The sequence below is a fragment of the Pelophylax lessonae genome (genome assembly GCF_965119305.1).
Source record: "Pelophylax lessonae genome assembly, chromosome: 6".
In the NCBI taxonomy this organism is placed as follows: domain Eukaryota; kingdom Metazoa; phylum Chordata; class Amphibia; order Anura; family Ranidae; genus Pelophylax; species Pelophylax lessonae.
In genome coordinates, this window is record NC_138773.1 from 267,814,878 (window position 1) to 267,837,097 (window position 22,220).

The 22,220-nt window shown below is 43.0% G+C and overlaps 1 protein-coding gene across 1 annotated transcript in view; it reads right to left on the reverse strand.

Annotated features, from left to right (window-relative positions):
* PSMD14 (proteasome 26S subunit, non-ATPase 14) overlaps nucleotides 1-22,220 on the reverse strand; it is a 163,634-nt gene that overhangs the window by 134,660 nt on the left and 6,754 nt on the right. The window contains exon 2 of the mRNA XM_082261044.1: nucleotides 5,499-5,550. Coding sequence (XP_082117170.1) covers nucleotides 5,499-5,546 — 48 coding nt within the window. The 5' untranslated portion in view covers nucleotides 5,547-5,550. The remainder of the gene's footprint in view (nucleotides 1-5,498; nucleotides 5,551-22,220) is intronic.

Here is a 22,220-nt window from a genome sequence, read left to right on the forward strand (position 1 = left end):
GCAACACCACCTGGTTGCCAGGCACAAGCACCAAGCGATCCTCAGCAAATTTGGGAGAGAATCCCAACCCCTCCAGACTCCTGCAGAAAAAGGCACCTGTAGCCACCAGGATAATCTGCACTCCACGTGCGATGATCAGGAAGTGAAAGGATCCAAGAGTCAGCACCAGGGGATGAGGAGGGGCCCCCACCACCGAAATGGCCGCCCACAGGGCTCCACTGTCATGGCCGCTATTTTCAATGGCAAACCACAGCAAAATGGCCGCCGGACAACACAAACATGACTCTGTATAGAAAAACACAGGCTACAACAAAATGGCAGGAGGTATCACAGGCCTCAAGGACAGACCCAGGCTGGACAGGGGGCCCCGACAGGAGCCCCCACCATGTGCACCCCCCTACTTAGTGGATCTTCCAGTCACCAGCAGCGCACCCCCCCCGCCCCCCCATCGCTAGCATAGCACCCCACCCCAGGAGGTGGACCAGACCACCCAAACAGCCCCAACATATGTGGAGGAGGAGGGTAGGATGGAGGACAGATGAAAAGGGGGGTGCCTGACAGGAAGGAGGGGAACCTGGGGGTCCGACCATCCCAAGGAGAGGCCCACATCTACCCAAAAACCTTCCAGGGGGAGAGGGGGGGGGGGGACAACTACTCACTATACCAGGAACTGGGCAAGCACCACGCCATCGAAATGGGGGGCTGTTGGCCAGGAGGAACACTGCGACTCGGGCCAAGACCCAGTCGTATGGGACCTCGCAATGCTTTTAACTCGCAGGCCAGCCACCGTCCAGTGGGGCTATGTTGCCGCCGACCTAGCACAGAGCTGAGGTCTGCTCGTGCTCGCTGGCCAGACTGGGGTGCCCACTGAATCTAGATTATCCAGCCCGTCGCCCAGTCGGGCAGTTGATTGTAGATTTCACATGAAAAATCCAGGAGAAAAAAGTTTCTATCTAAAAAGAAAAAAATGCCAGGACCAAAGATCCCAGCAAGGAACTAGGTCCTTACTCCTGACTAGGCACAAAAAAACTGATTGCCTATAGCAGAGAGAGGGAGTATAACCCTAGCGTCCTACTCCTGTAGGAGGCAGTATAACCCAATGGATATGAAGATCTGAAGCTGTCAGTAAGTCAATGAATGAAAGAGAAAAATAATTTCTCTAAATCATAATTCCCTTTTCTGAGCTCCTATAACAAGTCAAATACATTTGATTGAAAGAGAAAAATGTGTGACCTTTTATAGTCAGTCACTCTTCAGTGTATCATAGCCGTCATAGGGATTTGCAAAGAAAACAATACCCCCACTGACTCCTGATGATCTTTAAACAATATGGCAAACTTACCTATCGACTTGTCATGTCCCAAATAATGAGACCTACATGCTTTAAATCGCCAGTCCACAGCCACCAGTGTTATCTGAAGCGTCTGCTGCATGTGTAAAGGAGTTGCACTATCCTGATACTAGGCTTCACTCTTCTAAATCTTAGATACTAAGTTTACGCTGCACTATGCTTGCACAGCAGGCAGTATTTGTGAAAAACAAATAACAGCAGGAGAAACTGAAAGAAGAAGTGCTTGGCAGAAGAGAATTACAAAGTCTGTTCTACCAGAAATGTACCGAATAGCAATCTTTTTTTCCTGATTTTTTATTAAAAATTTTAAGATAATCGCCCTTTTGCTTTAAGGTAATCAGAGACCAACAATGTATTGGAAGAGTACAAAACCAGCCATGCATTTTAGTAAGGAAAATAAAAAGTTAACTGGCAAGCATATACACTTGGATTTATTGAATTGCAGATTTACTAAATAGAAGGAAATGTCAGCACAGTTTTTGTATGAAGCTGGCCATATATTATACAGTATTCTTGTTCAATTTCCTTTAGATTTACCTTCAACTAGGTAGTGCAAGGGCCTGTCAGATTGCATAGCAATAGAAAGTGTTTGGGTTTGACCTCATATTATATGGTTTAGGTAAATCTAAAGGAAAACCGCACAAGAAAATTGAATAAATAAATGGCCAGCCTAACAGCCGGTTCACACAGGCGCGACCCGACTTTGCCGGGCGACCTGTGAAGTAGCGGTGCGCAGCTCGCACCACGACCTCGGAGCGGCATGCACGGACTTCATATCATTGAAGTCAATGCAGGTCGCTCCAGTCGCCCCAAAGTAGCTCAGGACCCTTTTTCTAAGTCGGAGCGACTTGTGTCGCTCCTATTAGAACGGGTCCTGTGCTAATCTATGGCAGGCGACCCGCGGCGACTTGTCAGGGGACCAGGTCGCCTGACAAGTCGCCCCAGTGTTAACCGGCTCTTAGACTCTACAGGACTAATGTTTTTTGCAACAAACTCCAAATTATTTTACATTGTTCTGCTTTTTAAAAAGAGATGCTAAAATAAGAAAAACTCTGCCTTTACTCTAACACAAAGACGAGACAGCTGTTCACTTTTCAACAGCTATAACAGGTTTAAACCTTTAAAAGGTTTACTGCACAAAATAAAGAATTAAAGTATATGGAAAAACATCACAAAAAAAAAATATGGTACATAGACTGCTTTAGCCTTCAGAAGTGGTTTTAATAAAAAGAACCAAAAAAAAAAAAAAAAACATTTATTGCAGTTTTAGTTTTCAGGGAAAAACTGAAGTGATCACCAGCTGGATGCTGGATTGGTTACAAGTAGATACATATTCGCCAGCACACCGTGGATCTTGCAAAAAAGTCCAAAAGCTTTATTGCAAAGAGGATCACATAAAAAAAAAAAATATATATATATCCATTGCATAGGAGAGGCTCAGGAGAAGTCCAGGAGGCAAGCATGAGAGGAGGGGACGAGGGAACTAGAGAGCAGGAGGTCTTGAAAGGGGCAGAGAGGATGGTTTGGGTGATATAGCTCGGGGCAGAGTTGTGAATGGCTTTGTATGTTGTTAGTATTTTGAATTTGATTTACTGGGTGATCATAAGCCAGTGTAGGGATTGGTGGAGAGGGGTGGCAGACACCGAGTGGTTGGTAAGGTAGAGGATTCTGGCAGCAGCATTCATGATAGACTGAAGTGGGCATAGCCTATGTAAAAGTAGGCCTATGAGAAGGGATTTGCAATCGTCAAGGTGATAAAAAGGGACTGAATGAGTAGCTTAGTGGTTACATTTGGTAAAAAGGGGCGAATTTTAGAGAGGTTATGGAGGTGAAGTCTATAAGCTTCTGAAGACGACTGGATTTGGGACTGAAAGGACAGGTCAAAGTCTAGGATTACACCTAGTATGAGGAGAGGGATTGATGGATGCAATATTGACCTTGGTGGAAATGTCATGGAGGGGGGCACGGGCAGGGGGAATATTATCAGCTCCGTTTTAGAGAAATTCAGCTTAAGGAATAGTGTGATATCTATGCCGATATGTCAGTTAGTAATGCAAGAGAGAAGACCGCTATTCCTCAGCCTGTGCTCCTTCACTGATCAACAATTGCCTGAGTTTTCCCTGAGCACTGAAATCAGGACCAGTAGCGGTATTGACACCTCGTGGTCCACATCCCGGATTCTTTACTTTGCGGATAAAAATTTGCCCGGTTTAGTAGGGAGTGGCTGAATTTTGATCCATGAATTGTTACAGTGGTGGAAGTCTCCATGCTATTAGAATACAAAGACACAGCAGGGAGGATTCCCTCATCCACCTCAAATGCATGGATGAAGGAATCATGTCCTTTTATTTTTCCATTCAACCTGCTGATTAAAAGAAAAAAAACTGACTAATCTATTGGCAGCTTAAGCAGTGCCAGAGTGGAGTCATGCACAATGGAGGAAGCCTTGGGCATGCCTGGGAGTTTTAAATGCATAATGAGGGCTGGTTGCTTCCAGGTTTAGAAAAGGCTAAGGAAATCAGCCATTTAAATAGCGACTGATTCCGGTTGTCTGACTAGAACAGGAAATAAGTGGATATGCAGAACAGCAGGATCAACACATAAAACCAATATGTAATATAAGGCTGTGAAACTAGAAGATGTCAGCATATGTTGTAAAAACCTTGCTAAAGGCAGTTTGTCAATTTTTGGCTGGAGAGATACAAACACTTTGGGATTGATTTACTAAAGACAAACTTGCAATTCACTTTGCAAGGGAAGTTGCACTTTGCAAAGAAATATGACCCAGAGCTTACTCATCGTGTGCAAGAATAATAATACTAATAAAAATAAAAAGCATTTTCACTTACACACGATTAGATGATAGAAGCTCCACCTATTTCATTAAGCTCTGGGGCAAATTCAGTTGCAAACTGCAACCCTTCCTTACAAAATTAATAGCCTTTAGGGCTCTTTCACACGGCCCGCCTCCGTAGGCAGATCCGTGCTGCTCAGCGGGGATCGATCCGCAGATCCCAACTGAGCCGGGGGATGACAGCTCTGTCTCCGCTTGCAGTGCGGAGAGGGAGGTGTCACAGCTCCTGCTGCTCTCTATGGGGGATCGGATGAGAGCGGACCGCCTGTCCGCTCCCCTCCGATCCGATCCCTGAACGGATGGAAAAATAGGGTTTCCATCCGTCCAGATTTCACGGACAGGATCGGATACGGATGGCAGCGGGTGTCAGCGGAGGTGTCTCCGCTGACATCCACTGCCCCATAGAGCTGCATGGAGGATCCGATCAGATACGCCTCAAAAACTGACAGGCGGATCTGATCGGATCGCCCGTGTGAAAGAGCCCTTAGGCCATTTTCGCACTGCTCTGTAGCAAAATCGCAGTAAACGCATATGAAAATAGACATGACTCAAAAACGCACAGACACAATTTCGTGGGCGTTAACTGCCATTTTACTGTGATTTCCTTTCATTTCAATGGAAAGCTGCATTTTTGAAGCGGGTTTCAAAACCGCACCAAAGATGCAGCATGCAGGACTTTTCAAATTGCACTGCACCGGTAAAACTTAGTGATGCGAAAAGTCCCAAAGGACTTAAAGGGATACATTTTTCTTGCAGGAAAAAAAAAAATGCGTCTGTGTGACAGAGCCCTTAGTAAATCATATCTCGCTCTCATTTGAAAACATTTCATAATAACATACAAAAGGGTATTTTTTTACTTCCAGAATGCAAGAAGCAATAAAGTTTACTTAAATTTATCTGGTATCTTTAAAGTGGTTGTAAACCCGCCTCTCTAACTTGCACCTATAATAAGGCTTACCTATAGGTACTGTAAATATCTTCTAGACTTGCACTGTTTAAGAGATATTTACTGTATAGTGCGCCAATGACATCATCAGCGCATGCGCTCTGAAGGTACCGCAACTCGTGCAGTTTCTTCAGAGCCCTGTGACGTCAAGCAGCTCCGGCCAGTAGCACAGCTGGAGTCCGCAGACCCAGAAGGAAGACGGGTGAAGATGGATGCTGCCTCCAGTGAGGACAACGAGGGCTTTATTTTTCAGGTAACAAAAAAAAAAAAAATCACTAGCTTTACTTTCTCTTTAAACACAGTTTCACATTGATAAAAAAAAAATAAATAAAAAATGTCAAACTGACCTGACCAAGTCCAGGCATACCACCCCCAAGCCTCAGCAGTCGGTCCATATTCCTGCAAAAAGAAAACGTAAAACTGATCAGTCAACTCTCATCTACTCACCTTCAATCACTCAGTAGGCCAAAAATATTGGTGGTAATTACAACACAACATCAGTCTTCCTGTTAATTAACGCCACATATTAATGCAAGAAGCTGTCTCTTGCACTAATTAACAGACAGTATTTGCTTCTTTAGGTTTACTTACCATAAGTCATCAATAAGTGGTTTTTAATAAAAAAAACCCTTTAGTGGAAGGTAGCTTTTATTGGAGGCACAGCAGGAATAGGTGCCTAAATAGGTTAGTAAACACATATGATTTCTGTTTACAATACAGTAACTCTCTTACTTTTTTACATATTATTTAAAATTAACATCCTCATTAGTACACCCTCTGCTAATTAACGTACGGCTTGTCAGTTTCTATCAAAACGGTGACTGAACAATATCAAGTAAATAAATGCGAATTGATAAGGTCTTTCGCTTGGACATTTTCTTTGTTTTGGTTGATTAAAAGTTTTAAAAGGAAGGAAGAGGTAAAACTATTTTACAGTCCGAACACGAACGTCTCACTTCACACATACACCAGCTATGCAATACTATTTTTAACAACTATATATAGAAAAAAAACCCACAAACAAAGCTGTCAAAACACCAAGCAGACCCATTTTAAATAATGGTGATCTCTTAGGAATGTTATTCTTAATAAATATATATTTAAAACAAAATTACTGTTCAAATCACAAAACAGAAGAATTGAGGGCTTATTCACATTTGCGTTGAGACCTGAAATTTTCTGCACTAGAAAATCACAGGTTTCTGCAAAGGCAAACAGAAAAAAAAACTGTTTTCTATGTGCCCTGTTCACACTTGAATGCAGATGTCAGGTGAGAAATCTGCAAAATGTCAGCACTTTTCTGTTCTGCACACCGCAGCTCCGCTTACCTCTGCATTTCAGTGCACCACAGCCAAATTTCATTGCAAAAAAATGAATGAAATATCAAAATGACATTTTAGTATAGGGAAAAAAAAAAAGGAATTGGTTTTGCACTTTACAAGGACAAGGCTTCTGATCAGGAGCTAGAGGAACAGGCTCCCAATCATGTGACCACTGCATCAATCACAGCAGTCACAACACAGTACCCACGCTACCTCCCAGCCACTGAAGCCTACCTAAAGAGCCACCAGGTGACAGCGTTAAAGTGGTTTTAAAGACTCAAGATTTTTTACCTTCTTGCATTCTATGTGCAAAAGCTACCCCAATACTCACCTGAGTTCCTTCTCGATCCAGTGACGTGCATGGGAGCCAAGCTTCTCCTGGGTCTCTCATTCCTCAATGGCTGAGACAGCAGTGAGAGCCATTTGCTCCTGCCACTGTCAATTACAGCCTATGAACCAATGAGGAAAGAGCAGGGTCGAGATGCAGCTGTGTGCCTTATGGACGCACAGAGTGGGGCTCAGGAGCGAGCCTGTATTAGTGCCCCCAGAGCAAGCGGCATGCTGTTGGGGGCACTAGCTGAAGAGGAGGAGCTAGGAGCGCCGGTGGGAGACCCAAAAAGAGGAGTATTAAATCAGCTCTGTGCAAAACAACTGTACGGTAGGTAAGACGTGTTTTTTTTTTTTTTTTAATTAACCTTTAATGTCACTTTAACAAGTTAAATGCTTTATTTTATCGCAGTTTTTCTGATCTTTGACATCTTTGCAGCAATATCCTGTCTACATTCACTCCAGCGATTACTGCAAGGCATTTCTTACAGCAGATTTACTGATCGTAACACTGGACCATTCCTGCATAATTTATTGAAATGGCTACTTGTAGTTTACATCAAAACTTGTGCAACAGAGTGACAATGCAGGAGCACAAAGGAGAGATAGGGGCAGAGCTCCATTACCCTATAACAGGAAGTGCTTAAACAATGACCTGTGTGTCAGGATCACCAGTTACTAGCTCAAAACATGTACTTTAAAGTGTTTCTAAAGTCTAAACAATTTATAAATCAATGCATTCCTTGCATTAAGGTAGAGAATGTATAGGTAGCAGTATGACCCCCTCAACCATCCCCCCCCCTACTTGAGCCCTTAACTCAATCCAGCTCTGTGCCCGTCTGTAGTGGCTCTCTCTCTGAGCGCTGCTGTCAGTCAAATCCTGCGACAAGGGAGCGGGGTGGGATTGAGCAGTGCTGTGTCTATAGAAGCAGATGGCGTGGCTCAGGATGAAGCCTGCAGGTGTGCCACGATAGGAAGTGGCTTCCTTTGGTGGCACATCAAGAAGAGGAAGAACCAGAAGCACCCGGGGGAGGGTGGACGCAAGAAAAGGAGGATCGGGGCGCAGAGCAGGTATGTATATGTTAGTTATAAAAAGTAGAGTTTCCAATCACTTTAATAAACTTGCTGGTATTTTAAACCAAGCACGCTTAAAGGATTTGTTGTCTGTACCTGTTCTGCTTCAAAAAAATGTTTTCAGCTGACACCAACGATGAGGCACTATTCTTTTCACCAATATCAATGATGGGGTATTATTCCTTCCACTGACACCAATGATGTGGCACTAATCTTCCACCAACACCAAAGATTGGATACTATTCTTCTCACTGACACTATTTTCTACTACTACTGTCCACAGACAGGTTCCCTGTTCCAAAGGGAGCAAACAAGTTGGAAAAAAAACTGTCCGAATCACTGCTACTACCACTAGGTAAATATCCACTCCTACATCTCCTCTAAAATGGAAACCCATGTGATGCCCCAATTGCCCTCTGAAGTCTTTATTCTCCTACTATTAGCCTGATGGCTGAATGGTTTATACAATGAACATATTTTTTTTTTTTTTTTTTTTTAATGGAAAAGAAGCAAACACCTTAGTTAGACTTACCGATGACGGTATTTCTAAGAGCCTTTCAGGAAAGCAGGAAACACTGCAGCCTTTAAAATACCTCCTCTTCCACCATGCCTTTAGTTATTATAGAGTAGAGTCTGACATGTTGGAAACCAGCGGACATAAACAACCATAACAGACCACAAAGTCATATTTTAGGAATAAAAACCCAGGGAGGGTAGTAGCTCAGTCCAAGAAAAATAACCAAAAAAGGATCTGCGACTGGCAAGGCCTGATTTTCAGATTCTTCGGGCTGAAGTGATGGCTACCAGAAAAATTGTCTTAAGAACTAAATTATTCAGAGATGCTTCCTCTAAAAAAGGTTCAAACTGAGTTTTGGCAAATCAATAAGACCAGAGACAAATCCCGTTTGGGAAAAACTTTAAGGGCTACTGGCCTATTTCATGCTAAAGCCCTGATAACCTAATAAAGCTTCTTGCGATAATGTTTTCTCAAAAAACAAAAACTGAATGAGCCTCCACATGGGTTTTTAGGGTGCTGGCTCTGCCAGCCCCTTCTTTATTCCTTCATGGAGGAATTCCAAAACTGAAACTATATTTTAACCTAAAGTCTCTTGAAAGAATACCAGGAATTGTGCTTCTTCCACACCTTCATGTAGATAGCCCTCTGGTCATCTTTTTTCTACTAGAAAGTAGAGCTGCACGATTCTGGCCAAAATGAGAATCACGATTTTTTAGCTTGGAATAAAGATCACGATTCTCTCCCGATTCTCTGTGTAACAAAAAAAAAAAATTGGGAAAACTGTACTGTTACGTTTTTTTATTCATTAAAGTGTATTAATTGCGTTTGAAAGACTGCTGCGCAAATACAGTGTGACATAAAATATTACAACAATCGCCATTTTATTCTGTAGGGTCTCTGCTAAAAAATATATAAAATGTTTGGGGGTTCCAAGTACTTTTCTAGCAAAAAAAAACAGATTTTAACTTGCAAGCAACAAGTGTCAGAAAAAGGTCTAGTCTTTAAGGTGTTAAACTTCCTTTCTCCCTGGCAGAGGGAAGGAAAAGATACAATGTAATCATTTTGTTTATAGTTACTGGGAGACTAATGCTGATAGGCTGCTGGGAGGCTTTTTTTTTTTCCACAGCTGTTCTCTCTGCTTCCTCAGCTATGCAAAGAATCGAGCATATGTCAGGTTTAGATCATCAGGGGGGGGGGGTGAATCGAGATCACGATTTTCATACGATTAATCGTGCAGCTCTACTAGAAAGAAGGGTGGCAGTAAGCTTTTCTAAAAGACCCCTGCCCCCTGAGAGGAAGTTTTCCTGGCTAGATTTAGAAGAGTCGCAAACCATGGCGTCTTTGACCAAAAGGTCAAGATCAAATCTGTGGACTCTTCCTTGAACTTCCTGAGGACTACAGGTATCAGCTGGGGGGGGGGGGGGGGAAGTAGAGCGTAGCACAAGGGGAAGTCCCATGGATAAGCAAGAACATCTAGACTCCCAGGCCTGATCCTCTCTGTGAAGAGGAAATATTATTAGCGCTATTGCGTTTTGATGGTTGGCAAATAGATCGACTTGAGAATGGCCCCAGACTCCCCCCAACCATCAGGAAGATTTCCTGGTTTAGGCTATATTCTAAAGATCCAGATCTGCCAGAAGATTTTGGGATGCTTTCAGGTGAATTGCTGTTAGAGAAGCCCCATTTTGTTCTGCCCAGGTAAGTAACTGCATGGCCAGATCTGAGAGACTCCTGCTCCTTGTTACCCCTTGTTTCGACACATAGGCCACTGCTGTCATGTTGTCCGACAGAACCGGTCGATCCTTGACAGCTTGCTGAAAGACAAGAGGCCAAGAAAGATGGCTTTCAGCTCTCGCCAGTTGGACAACCCTTGAACAGTACGGTCGTCTAGATGGGCCCCCCATCCCCACATACGTGCATCCATGTTAAGCCGTTTGTTTAGAGGAAAAGACCAAGACAGGCCCTTTGTCAGATTGACTGGGTTTCGCCAACCACAAAAGAGCCCTTTTCACCCTTGTGGCAATCCTGATTGGCTTCTCTAGGGGCTCTAGATGTGACCATTTTCCTAGAATGTCCATCTGGAGGGGGCAAGAATGTAGCTTGGCCTGCCGGACAGCTGGTATGGATGCAGTAAGCAGCCCTAGTGCTGCCATAGCTACCCGAATCATCATCGTGAGGTTAATCTGAATCTGACCCACCGCTGACTGGATCTTTACTATTTTTTCTTGAGGGAGAAAAATCTTCTAAAGTACTGAATTTACAGTGTACCCGAAAAAGCGAACCTCCTGTGCTGGAATCAAGTTGGACTTTTCCAAATTTAGGAGCCACACCAAGCTTTTGAGGTGGGACTGGGTCTTGCTAACATCTGAAGAGCAAGAGGTAATCCAGATAAGGGACAATGGAGATTCCCCTCAATCTCAGCGGTTCCAGCGCTTCTGTAATAACTTTTGTGAACACTCTGGGGGGGGGGGGGGAGATGACAGACCAAAGGGAAGAGCCCTGAATTGAATATGCCATATCGATTCCCCCAAGTTCACAGCAAGCCGGAGTAACTTCACTAGATGTACCGGACTCCATGTGCCTTTTAAGCCGTTCTAACCAGCATTGCAAATTCCTGGCAACCACTGTGGATGCCATAGCCGGCTTAAGGCTGGATGAAGTGAAATCCCATGCCTTTTTAAGGAGTGAATCTGCCCTCTTGTCCATTGCATCCTTTGAGGATATGGGTGTCCTAAACACCAAATCTGTGCAACAAGAAACTTGAGAAAAGGCTGTGTCTACCCTGGACCTTTTATTCCTAACATGGGTCTCATCATCTTCAAAAGGGAACCTTCTCCTAAGGGTCTTGGAGAAGAAAGGGGCCCTCTCAAACGCTTTCCTTTAATGGTCTGCAACAAAACCTTATGTAATCAAGTCTCCGTATAAATGCACCTGCACTGTGATAGTCTCAGAGGTCCATTTAAAACGCAGAGAGCATCATGAAGAACAAGGAACACACCAGGCAGGTCCGAGATACTGTTGGAGAAGTTTAAAGCCGGATTTGGATACAAAAAAGATTTCCAAAGCTTTAAACATCCCAAGGAGCACTGTGCAAGCGATAATATTGAAATGGAAGGAGTATCAGACCACTGCAAATCTACGAAGACCTGGCCGTCCCTCTAAACTTTCAGCTCATACAAGGAGAAGACTGATCAGAGATGCAGCCAAGAGGCCCATGATCACTCTGGATGAACTGCAGAGATCTACAGCTGAGGTGGGAGACTCTGTCCATAGGACAACAATCAGTCGTATACTGCACAAATCTGGCCTTTATGGAAGAGTGGCAAGAAGAAAGCCATTTCTTAAAGATATCCATAAAAAGTGTAATTTAAAGTTTGCCACAAGCCACCTGGGAGACACACTAAACATGTGGAAGAAGGTGCTCTGGTCAGATGAAACCAAAATCAAACTTTTTGGCAACAATGCAAAACGTTATGTTTGAGGTAAAAGCAACACAGCTCATCACCCTGAACACACCATCCCCACTGTCAAACATGGTGGTGGCAGCATCATGGTTTGGGCCTGCTTTTCTTCAGCAGGGACAGGGAAGATGGTTAAAATTGATGGGAAGATGGATGGAGCCAAATACAGGACCATTCTGGAAGAAAACCTGATGGAGTCTGCAAAAGACCTGAGACTGGGACAGAGATATGTCTTCCAACAAGACAATGATCCAAAACATAAAGCAAAATCTACAATGGAATGGTTCACAAATAAACATATCCAGGTATTAGAATGGCCAAGTCAAAGTCCAGACCTGAATCCAATCGAGAATCTGTGGAAAGAACTGAAAACTGCTGTTCACAAACGCTCTCCATCCAACCTCACTGAGCTCGAGCTGTTTTTCAAGGAGGAATGGGCAAAAATTTCAGTCTCTCGGTGTGCAAAACTGATAGAGACATACCCCAAGCGACTTACAGCTGTAATCGCAGCAAAAGGTGGCGCTACAAAGTATTAACTTAAGGGGGCTGAATAATTTTGCACGCCCAATGTTTCAGTTTTTTATTTGTTAAAAAAGTTTGAAATATCCAATAAATTTCGTTCCACTTCATGATTGTGTCCCACTTGTTGTCGATTCTTCACAAAAAATTACAGTTTTATATCTTTATGTTTGAAGCCTGAAATGTGGCAAAAGGTTGAAAAGTTCAAGGGGGCCGAATACTTCGCAAGGCACTGTAAATCTACTTCCTGTAAAGACAACTTGTATCTGGATGTTCTATCGATGTCTTCTTCCTCCTCCTCGCAAAAGGGACACTTCCTTGAAACTGAGGGAGAGCCTTTAGATTTAACTGTGGCTTTAACCTGAAACTAAACATAAAAAAGAAAGCCACCAATCACCGAATAGCTGGGACTAAAAAAAAAAACCCCAAAGTGAACAGATACTGACCCACAGAGAAAAAGAAAAGCCCCCTGTGCCCTAAACCAGCGAACACCAAAAGACAGAATCGTAGCTCAAACTGTAAGGATGAGAACAGTTTATCACAGCACTCACAGAGAAGGCTCCCACTAGAGGCAGTACAGAAAAAAAAAACAAAAAAACAAAAAAAAGAAAAACACAACAAGTAAAGGTCAATAGTAAAGAATAGAGGCACCACTGCACCCCTCTTATCTGGGCCTAGCTGGTGCTTGTGGCGCCTGCTTCTGCCAATGCTGCAGCCCTCTCCTCCATTTAATGTAGAGTGCACAGCAGAATTATTATTATTGTATTATTATACAGGATTTATATAGCGCCAACAGTTTGCGCAGCGCTTTACAATAGGAGGTATGTAAAAGAACTGCCTGTGCTTTAAGTCGATGCTTCCCGGTGTCCGCACGCTCTAGGGAACTAGAAGCACCGATCTTCGACCTGCCCACTGACCCTTGCGTTCAAGCTGCCGAAACCAATACCGCTACACCCCGGCCGAAAGTCTGGCCTACCAAAATGATGTCACTCGCAGGCCAGACGCGGCTCCCTGCCCGGATTGCCTAACAGTCCATAATCGGCAGCTCCCGGGCACACAGGCTAGACATCCCAGCGAAGCAGGAAGGACCAGAGGCACCGGAACACCCGCCCTCAGTATATCTAGTGAATCCTAGAGGTAAGCCTACCTGTTCTCCCCCTGGAGAGCGCACAGCCCCCCTTACTGGTTCCCTGCAGTGGTTCCACCATGGAGGAAACACAATAACTGAAGGTATGGTGGACGAGGTGGACGAGGAGGGATTTTAAAGGCTGCAGTGTTTCCCGGGAAAATTGGGTGGAGCTGCACTCTACAGCTGCTGTCCTGAAAGGTGATTTGGGGGGGGGGGAAGCAATCCCCATCATGTACACAGATTTTCCACAGAGTTGAGCAAAAATGAACATTTCAGATCAATAAAATTACTCATCACTTGCCCACTAATAAAGCCCCACATCATTTGATTCCCACCCAGACTTCACAAGAGACTCTTGGATCAGGCCCAGATTTAATCTCTCCTAGTACTTTGTATACAGTATGTGTGTTTATGAAGTGCATTTGAAACCAGTTATTTCTATCTGTTTCAGCCAACAACCACCTAAGCATATTCCAAGAAAGAACAACCCTCTGTGTGACACAGTGGAGTTGATTACTAAAACAGGAAAGTGCAAAAAATGGTGCAGCTCTGCATACAAACCAATCAGCTACCAGTTTTTTTTTGGCAAAGCTTAAAGTGTTACTAAACCTGCAAAAGTAAAATCAGTCTGTATATGCAGTAAAGCATGCTTGTTATACTCACTGTTAAACCTCAGGAATTATTCCTGCATAAAGTAAAAAGGCTGTTTGATCCGATCTTCTCTATTACTCCCCTTCCTTTACTTCCTTCCCAATCCATCTATTGATAGTACGGAGCCTTGGATGCACTCTGCACATGCTCAGTTTGGTGTGTATTCAGCAGCTAGAGGGTTTTTTTTTTTTTTTTTTTTGGGGGGGGGGGGGGGGGGTTCATGTGATCAGCACAGAGCTAAACCAGCCCTGTCCAGAGGGCCGGGGGTCATGCAGCCTCATAGGACACTTTTGTGATGTTACAGCCTTATTCAGAAATGGATTAAATTGATTATTTTCCCCATAATTCTACAAACAATACCCCATAAAGACAACGTGAAAGAGGTTTAAAATCTTTGCAAATTTATTTTAAAAAAAATCCAATGTACATACGTATTCATAGCCTTTGCCATGACACTCAAAATTGATCTCAGGGGCATCATTGTTTCCACTGATCATCCTTGAGATATTGCCACAACTTCACTGGAGTCCACCTGTCATAAAGTCAGTTGATTGGACATGATCTGGAAAAGCAGACACCTGTCTATTTAAGGTCCCACAGATAACACTGCATGTTGGAGCACAAAACAAGCCACGATATCCAAGGAATTGTCTGTAGACCTCTGAAACAGGATTGTATCCAGACACAGATCTGAGGAAGGGTACAGAAACATCCCTACATTAGTAAAAAGAAGAAGTTTGGAACCACCAGGACTCTTCCTAGAGCGGGCCGTCTGGCCAAACTGAGCGATCGGGGGAGATGGGCCTTAGTCGGGGAGGTGACCAAGAACACGATAGTCACTCTGACAGAGCTCCAGGGTTTCTCTGTGGAGATAGTAGAGCCTTCCAGAAGAACAACCATCTCTGCAGCACTCCACTATTCAGGCCTGTAAGGTAGAGTGGTCAGACGGAAGCCACTCAGTAAAAGGCAAGACAGCCCACCTGAAGTTTGTCAAAAGGCACCCGAAGGACTCTTAGAGCATGAGAAACAAAATCCTCTGGTCTGATGAAACAAAGATTGAACTCTTTGGCCTGAATGGCAAGCGTCATGTCTGGAGGAAACCAGGCACTGCTCATCCCCTGGTCAAAACCATCCCTACAGTGAAGCATGGTGGTGGCAGCATCATGCTTTGGGGATGTTTTTCAGCGGCAGGAACTGGGAGACTAGTCAGGATCGAGGGGAAGATGAATGCAGCAATGTACAGAGACATCCTTGATGAAAACCTGCTCCAGAGTGCTCTGGACCTCAGACCGGTGCGAAGATTCATCTTCCGAAAGGACAACCACCCTAAGCACACAGCCAAGATAACAAAGGAGTGGCAATGGGACAACTCTGAATTTCCTTGAGTGGCCCAGTCAGACTTGAACCCGAAAATATCTGGGGAAATCTAAAATATGCGCATATTCAGGATTTCAGGGAGTGCGGCAAAATGATCCCCAAAACTTTTTTTTTTAAATTAAAAGAAGCACAGAGCATCAACTTTTTCAAATGACATCATTCTTAAGCCTAGAGCTGTATTCATAGCTCTCCGAAGCTCAATTGCACTCTTAATATCAAATAACATCTGTTTGTTTCACAATAATAATGTGAGCTGATACACAAGATATTTTCAATTACACTATTGGGCAATCAATCTCTAATGATTCAAAAGGCTGTAATTTAAAGCTAAACTTTAACCAATGACATTTTTTTTTTTGTTTGTTAAACAACCAACAGGTTTATACTTCCCTGCTCTGTGCAATGTAGCGGCCCCATACCTAATCTTCTTGGGTCCCCGCTGCGGCTCCTCCTCTCTGGCGAGTGCTCCCGCGCTTTGCTGTCTACGTCTATAGACACAGACAGCAGGACTCAACCCAGCCCGCCCCCCTTGCTCCCTGGGTTTGATTGACAGCTGCAGGAGCCAATGGCTCCCAATGCCTCAGTAAAGCCAGTGAAGAACAGGAAGTGAGAAGAATTGCAAAGGGGCTCAGCGCTGGATTGAATGATGGCTCAGGGATTTAAAGGGGGGGGGGTAGGTGGGATACTGATGCCTAAACATTTTTTTACCTTAATGCAAGGAATTTAGTCATCCAAATTGTTTTAGCGGTATTTTAGTCTACTAAAATTGTGTTAGTTTAGTTGACAAAAAACATTTTAGTCGACGAAATTAACACTGCTACACAGACAGAAAATTCACTCAATACAGACAGGAGGGGGTGGATACAAGACTAGTCATTCGGTCAACGAGAGAGAGAGCAGCAATGACCGGTCTTTCTTACAGGAAACTGCTGCACAGAGGCAAAGTAAAGGAGTTTTTTTTAAATTATTTATTTTATTTATACTATATTAGTTAAGCCCAGATGACAGCCTGAAAAGAGACAGATCGCTAATCAATAATTTAGGAGATTTTTGAGAGAGATTTCCCATTCGTTCCCTGTAAAATTAAAGTGATACTAAATACACCGTTTATTTTACATTGTCCCTTCTATTCCTGTATATGGATGATTGCATTGTAATTAGTAAAAAAGAAAAAAAAAAAAAAACATTTGAGTACCATTTTTCCTAATATACTACATATACTAGTGATGCATCTCAATTTTACCCACCGAAAATAGGGTGTTTAGCGCTGTGCCTAAAGTAAAAAAAAAATGCCTGTGATTTGATGTGTTTTTCATTGGTCATGTGACTCAAAAATGCATCATGGGTTTTCATTTTCAATGGGGAGGTGCGGTTTTGGTGCGGATTGCCAAATATGCACCAAAAATGCACCAAGCAGGATTTTTAACACTGCTTCAAAAGGTGCCAATAATGGCCGACACAAAATTCATGTTTATTTCAATTCATTATAATAATTAAAAAGTTAAATAGAATTTATTAAAATATATATATTTTTTAAAAAACGTTTGTTTTGATTTTGGCCAAGTGCATCATGAATTTTCGGTACCAAAAATTCTCATTTAAGTGCACCACTAGGATATGCAGCGGTCACGTGACCCAGCTCTTTCCCAGACTTTCTGCAGGGAAACAAGCAGGATGAGCTTCTAGCCCTATGCTGCTGGTCACAGCCTTTGGAATACAGAGTAAAAATAAATAAAATCAATAAACTGTTTAAAAATTATCATATACATATATTTGAAATCAAATCTTTATCCCTTTTTGACCATAACATGGTGTGGGCAGATTTCTGTCACTTCTCTCCAGCCTGTGTCTTAGAATAAGAGGGAGATGAAGCCTTCATTAATCTACATGTAGTATTCCTCCCCCATTCTGTTTAGCTGGTTAGTGGGCTGTCATTTACCAATGTGTGTACGCCCACATGTGTGACTTTATAGTCACATGGGCTGCTCAGATGTCATAGGGAGGAAATGCTCAGCATAGAAACTCACTGAAAACTGAGCATGTGCAGAGTTGCCACCACAACTGCAAAATACCTAGCTGAGTTGGGATAATGAACAGAAGGTGGAGATAGAGAGCAGCAGGATCAACCCCTTTTTTTTGCAGAATACAGAAAACAAATCTCATAGTGACAGAGTGAGTATGAACAGCATGTGATACACCATTTATTGATAGATTTTTTATGATGTGGGTTTAGTGGCGCTTATGAGACTGATCAACTAAATCTCTGGGGATGAATTGTGCCCCTGTAGACATAGCTTCATTTACCCTTTTGAATACATTTACTTTTGATAGCTGATTATTTTAAAAGTGTTATTTTTTATTTTTAATCAAATCTATTCTATTCAGAACAAGTTGCATTTAACAAACGAAGGGAGCAGAAAGCTTTGAGATAAGGCTAGGAGGATAACATGCATTTTGTGATTCTTATTTTTGAAGAACACATATGCTCCTGAATAAAAAAAAAAAAATGCCTTCTATTTGCATGGAAGGCATCCAACATCTATGTCTACCACTCCACTGGAAGAATGCAGTGTAGTCTGACATTAAAAAGAAGAATGACAACACATTACACTCAATATCTTATCAGCAAGTCTTTTCAAGGATGTGTCACAATAGCACTCCAAGCAAGGGAAACCCTTACATACAATGCACTTCTATGGTTTAAAAGGACAGTTAAACCAAAGAAGATAAAATGTAATAATACAGTGCAGCTCACCAGTCCTTAGATCCTTAGATATGGTGGATGTGTTAGTTAAAGCGGAGTTCCATCCAAAAGTGGAAACTCCCCTTGTTTGCTTCCTCCCCCCTCTGCTGCCATATTTGGCACCTTTCGGGGGGGGGGGTACCTTTCCCCACTTCAGGGGGACCTCACAGCGGGCATCCTGGCAGTATGTTCGGACCCCCTCCTCCTTCCCCCGCTGCAGGGCCATTCGAAAATTACACTAACTTGGCGTATGTGCAATAGGGAACCGGCTGCAAAGCCGCAAGGCTTCACTACTGGCTTCCCTTTACAAGAAATGGCTACGGGAGCACTAGAGAGCGGATTAAAAATCGGCTGGGGTGCCGACATCGCGGGAATATTAAAAGTCAGCAGCTACAGTATTTGTACCTGCTAACTTTTCATTTTTTGGAGGGGGCGAGGGGGGGTGGGGCTGGAGCTCCAATTTAACTTTTTTTGAGGACAATAACTTTTTCAGCAAGTACAGAATAAAACGTTGATCTTGCCAGAAAAACTTAAAACAATCCTATATTCCTTCTGTAGAATAATAATCTCAACATACCACATGCATTGGGAATAAAGAGAGGAAGGCAAATTTGTGTAACAACCATGACTCCCATCCATGGATAAATCAAAGATAAGAGCAGAGCGTAGCCACCCCCAGACAGGAGATGTGTCGTTTACCAGATAAAAAACATTAAAAAACACATTAAAAAAATGTGAAAAAAGAAAAAAACGAATGCAACCACCACTTCCAAAGACTGGTAAACTGCAGTAGATTACATTTTTGTTTTTTCAGTTTAGATACTCATTAAAGTGGAGTTCCACCCATTTTTGGAACTTTAGATCTATGTAATCCCCTTTAAAACGGCTTTTACCAATGGAAACTTTTTTTTTTGCTAGTAAATACCTTAATTTCGGCTTTATTCCTCCTCTCCTCACTTCCTGGTCCGATCGGCGATGACGTCATTCGGCGATCCGAAGTGTCTGCTGGGATGTATTCTATTCCAGAAATCTCGCAGTAGCTGTATCTGTACTGAGCCGTGCCTGCCCCGCCTCCACCCCGCCTCCTCTCATTGAGTTGCATTGTATGAATGCATTAAGGCTGTTCTCTGCCCCGCCTCCGCCCCGCCTCCTCTCATTGAGTTGCATTGTATGAATGTATTAAGGCTGTTCTCTGCCCCGCCTCCTCTCATTGAGTTGTATTGCAATATAACTCAATGAGAGGAGGCGGGCGGAGGCGGGGCAGAGAACGGCCTTAATACATTCATACAATGCAACTCAATGAGAGGAGGCAGGGCGGAGGCGGGGCAGGCACGGCTCAGTACAGATACAGCTACTGCGAGATTTCTGGAATTGAATACATCCCAGCAGACACTGCGGATCGCCGAATGACGTCATCCCCGATCGGACCAGGAAGTGAGGAGAGGAGGAATAAAGCCGAAATTAAGGTATTTACTAGCAAAAAAAAAAAAAAGTTTCCATTGGTAAAAGCCGTTTTAAAGGGGATTACATACAGCTATGTATTCCAACCTATTAAAAATGGGTGGAACTCCGCTTTAAAGTGATTGTAAAGTCTTGTTTTTTTTTTTCCAATCAAAATAACAAACATGTTATACTCACCTCCTCTGTGCAGTTGGTTTTGCACAGAGCAGCCCCGATCCTCCTCTTCTTGGTCCCTCTTTGGCTTTCCTTGCCCCTCCCTCTCTTTGAGTGCCCCCACAGCAAGCAGCTTGCTATGGGGGCACCCGAGCCAAGTCACAACTCCGTGTATCCATCCAGACACTGAGCTGCAGTTCATCCCCGCCCCCTCTCTCTCCTCATTGGCTGACTTTGAATGGCAGCAGGGGGAGCCAATGACACTGCTGCTATGTCTTAGTCAATGAGGAGGGGAGTCCCTGGCTGCTGAGACAGTTGCGGTTATCGCTGGATCAAGAGGGGGCTCAGGTAAGCATTAGGAGGTGGGGGGGGGGAGGGGGGCTGCTACACACAGAAGGCTTTTTATCTTAAGGCATAGAATGCATTAGGATAAAAAAAACTTTATGACTTTACAACTCCTTTAATCATTTGAAAACTGGCAAATTAAACCCCTTTCCTGTCCCGACCATTTTTCAGTTTTTAGCACTGTGATATTTTGATAAACAATTACTTGGTGATGCAACACTGCATCAAAGTCGTATGGCAGCAGTTTATTTGCCAGAAATCAAGCCTATTAGAACCACTTGGGAAACAGAGGAGATAAAACAGACCAGCATAAGCCACAAGTGTTATGGAGAGGGATGAGGCATCACACCGATGACATGAACACCGGGGGCAAGCTACATGTGTTGGGAGCAAAGATCTCATTAGGTCCACAGATATCAAGAAATGCACTCTGGAGTGCAAATCTTACCAGTGAAATGGATACTGAGGAATGAGTGGTGTGTGTACTAGGGAGCAGATTTCACTGGTGACATGGATACTGTGGATTATGGAGTGTATGCTGCAAATTAGAGACTTGTGGAAATTTAAGTAAAGACAGCTAAGGATGAATCCCAGTAAAGCTTACTTCCTTACAAGGTTTGAAGCAGGTCTATTGTATAATTTACCAGTCACTGGTGGGCACCTATACATACCATTATTGTGCTGTCATTTATGCCAAAGCTTTTTCACCTAACTCCAGCAATACTGAATATAGAGAGAGGATTGTCTAAGGGCAGAGAACAGCACTCGACAATTTATTTAGGAATAAGTTAAAAGGACACTGAAAATCTGTAGCGTTGGCCTCTGCTGAAAATCCTAGATGGCCAACAATGATGCAGATTCAGTGGCTTTAATGCTTTCCAAGTTCTGACTACATGTGTTTAGGCTTCATTACATGGTCTAAGAGATGCAGTAAAATGACAAAGGTGGGTTAACGCGACTATAGCAATAGCCTACAATCAAGATGCATTTCTCATGCGTTACGTTGCATTAATAAAAACACTGAACAAATGCTACCACTGTTTTCAGGTTGCAATGCAATAGCTCAAATGTGAAGTAATCGGTTTGTATAGGATTACCTATAGCGCTTGCTTGAATAAATAATAATAACACAGTCCTAACACTGTTGAAGTTCAAACTTATTAAAGTGTATATAAAACCCCGTGGTCTATTACAAGTATTAAATTTGATACACTTCACATATAAATATATGTATAATAGAATAAAATAAATGAATGAAAATATAAATAGAATAGACTTTTAAAAGTTCATATATAGTGCATGAGGCATACAAATACTCTCATAAAAATCATGTGCAAAAGTTAATGTGCAGAAAGTTCAGGTATATAAAATTATTAATAATGTGACTTCTTGGTGATGAAAGTTCTAAAGTAAAGTGCACAGTGAATAGTGCTTGGTGCTGCTGTGATAGGTTTTCCCTCTATCCCTGGTGTCACTACTTATGCCCCACCGTGACAACATAGAAGAATCTCACACTCACCGGATAATATGGGTCCTATGTGCCTTACGGCACTGAGACCATTAGAGCTTTTTGTGACCCCCAGGGCCGAGATACATTCCCTCCGGATAGGCACCTTCTCCTATAGTAATGCTCCTCCTGTCATCAACTCCTGTAATGGGAACAGTTTGCAGGCTACAGATTCCTCTGCTAGAGCTGCAATGAAGGGACACCTCACTATAGCAGCTGCAAACCACATTTATTTATTTATTATTTTTTATTTATAAACTATAGGTTTCTCCATTTGGTGCGGGAATATACTTAGTATATTGTACCTTTCACTGCAATGCAAGAGATCTTATGATTTTTTTGACGCAGCTCGAAGCAACGCTACTGTGCAGGTGTATACTGTCCCATTTACCTGCCATTGCTTTATTTACCTAGAATGTAGGCAGGTAGCATGAGTGTTAAAAACACAGCAAAATTCTTGTTTTTGCCACACCTCTAACCCCA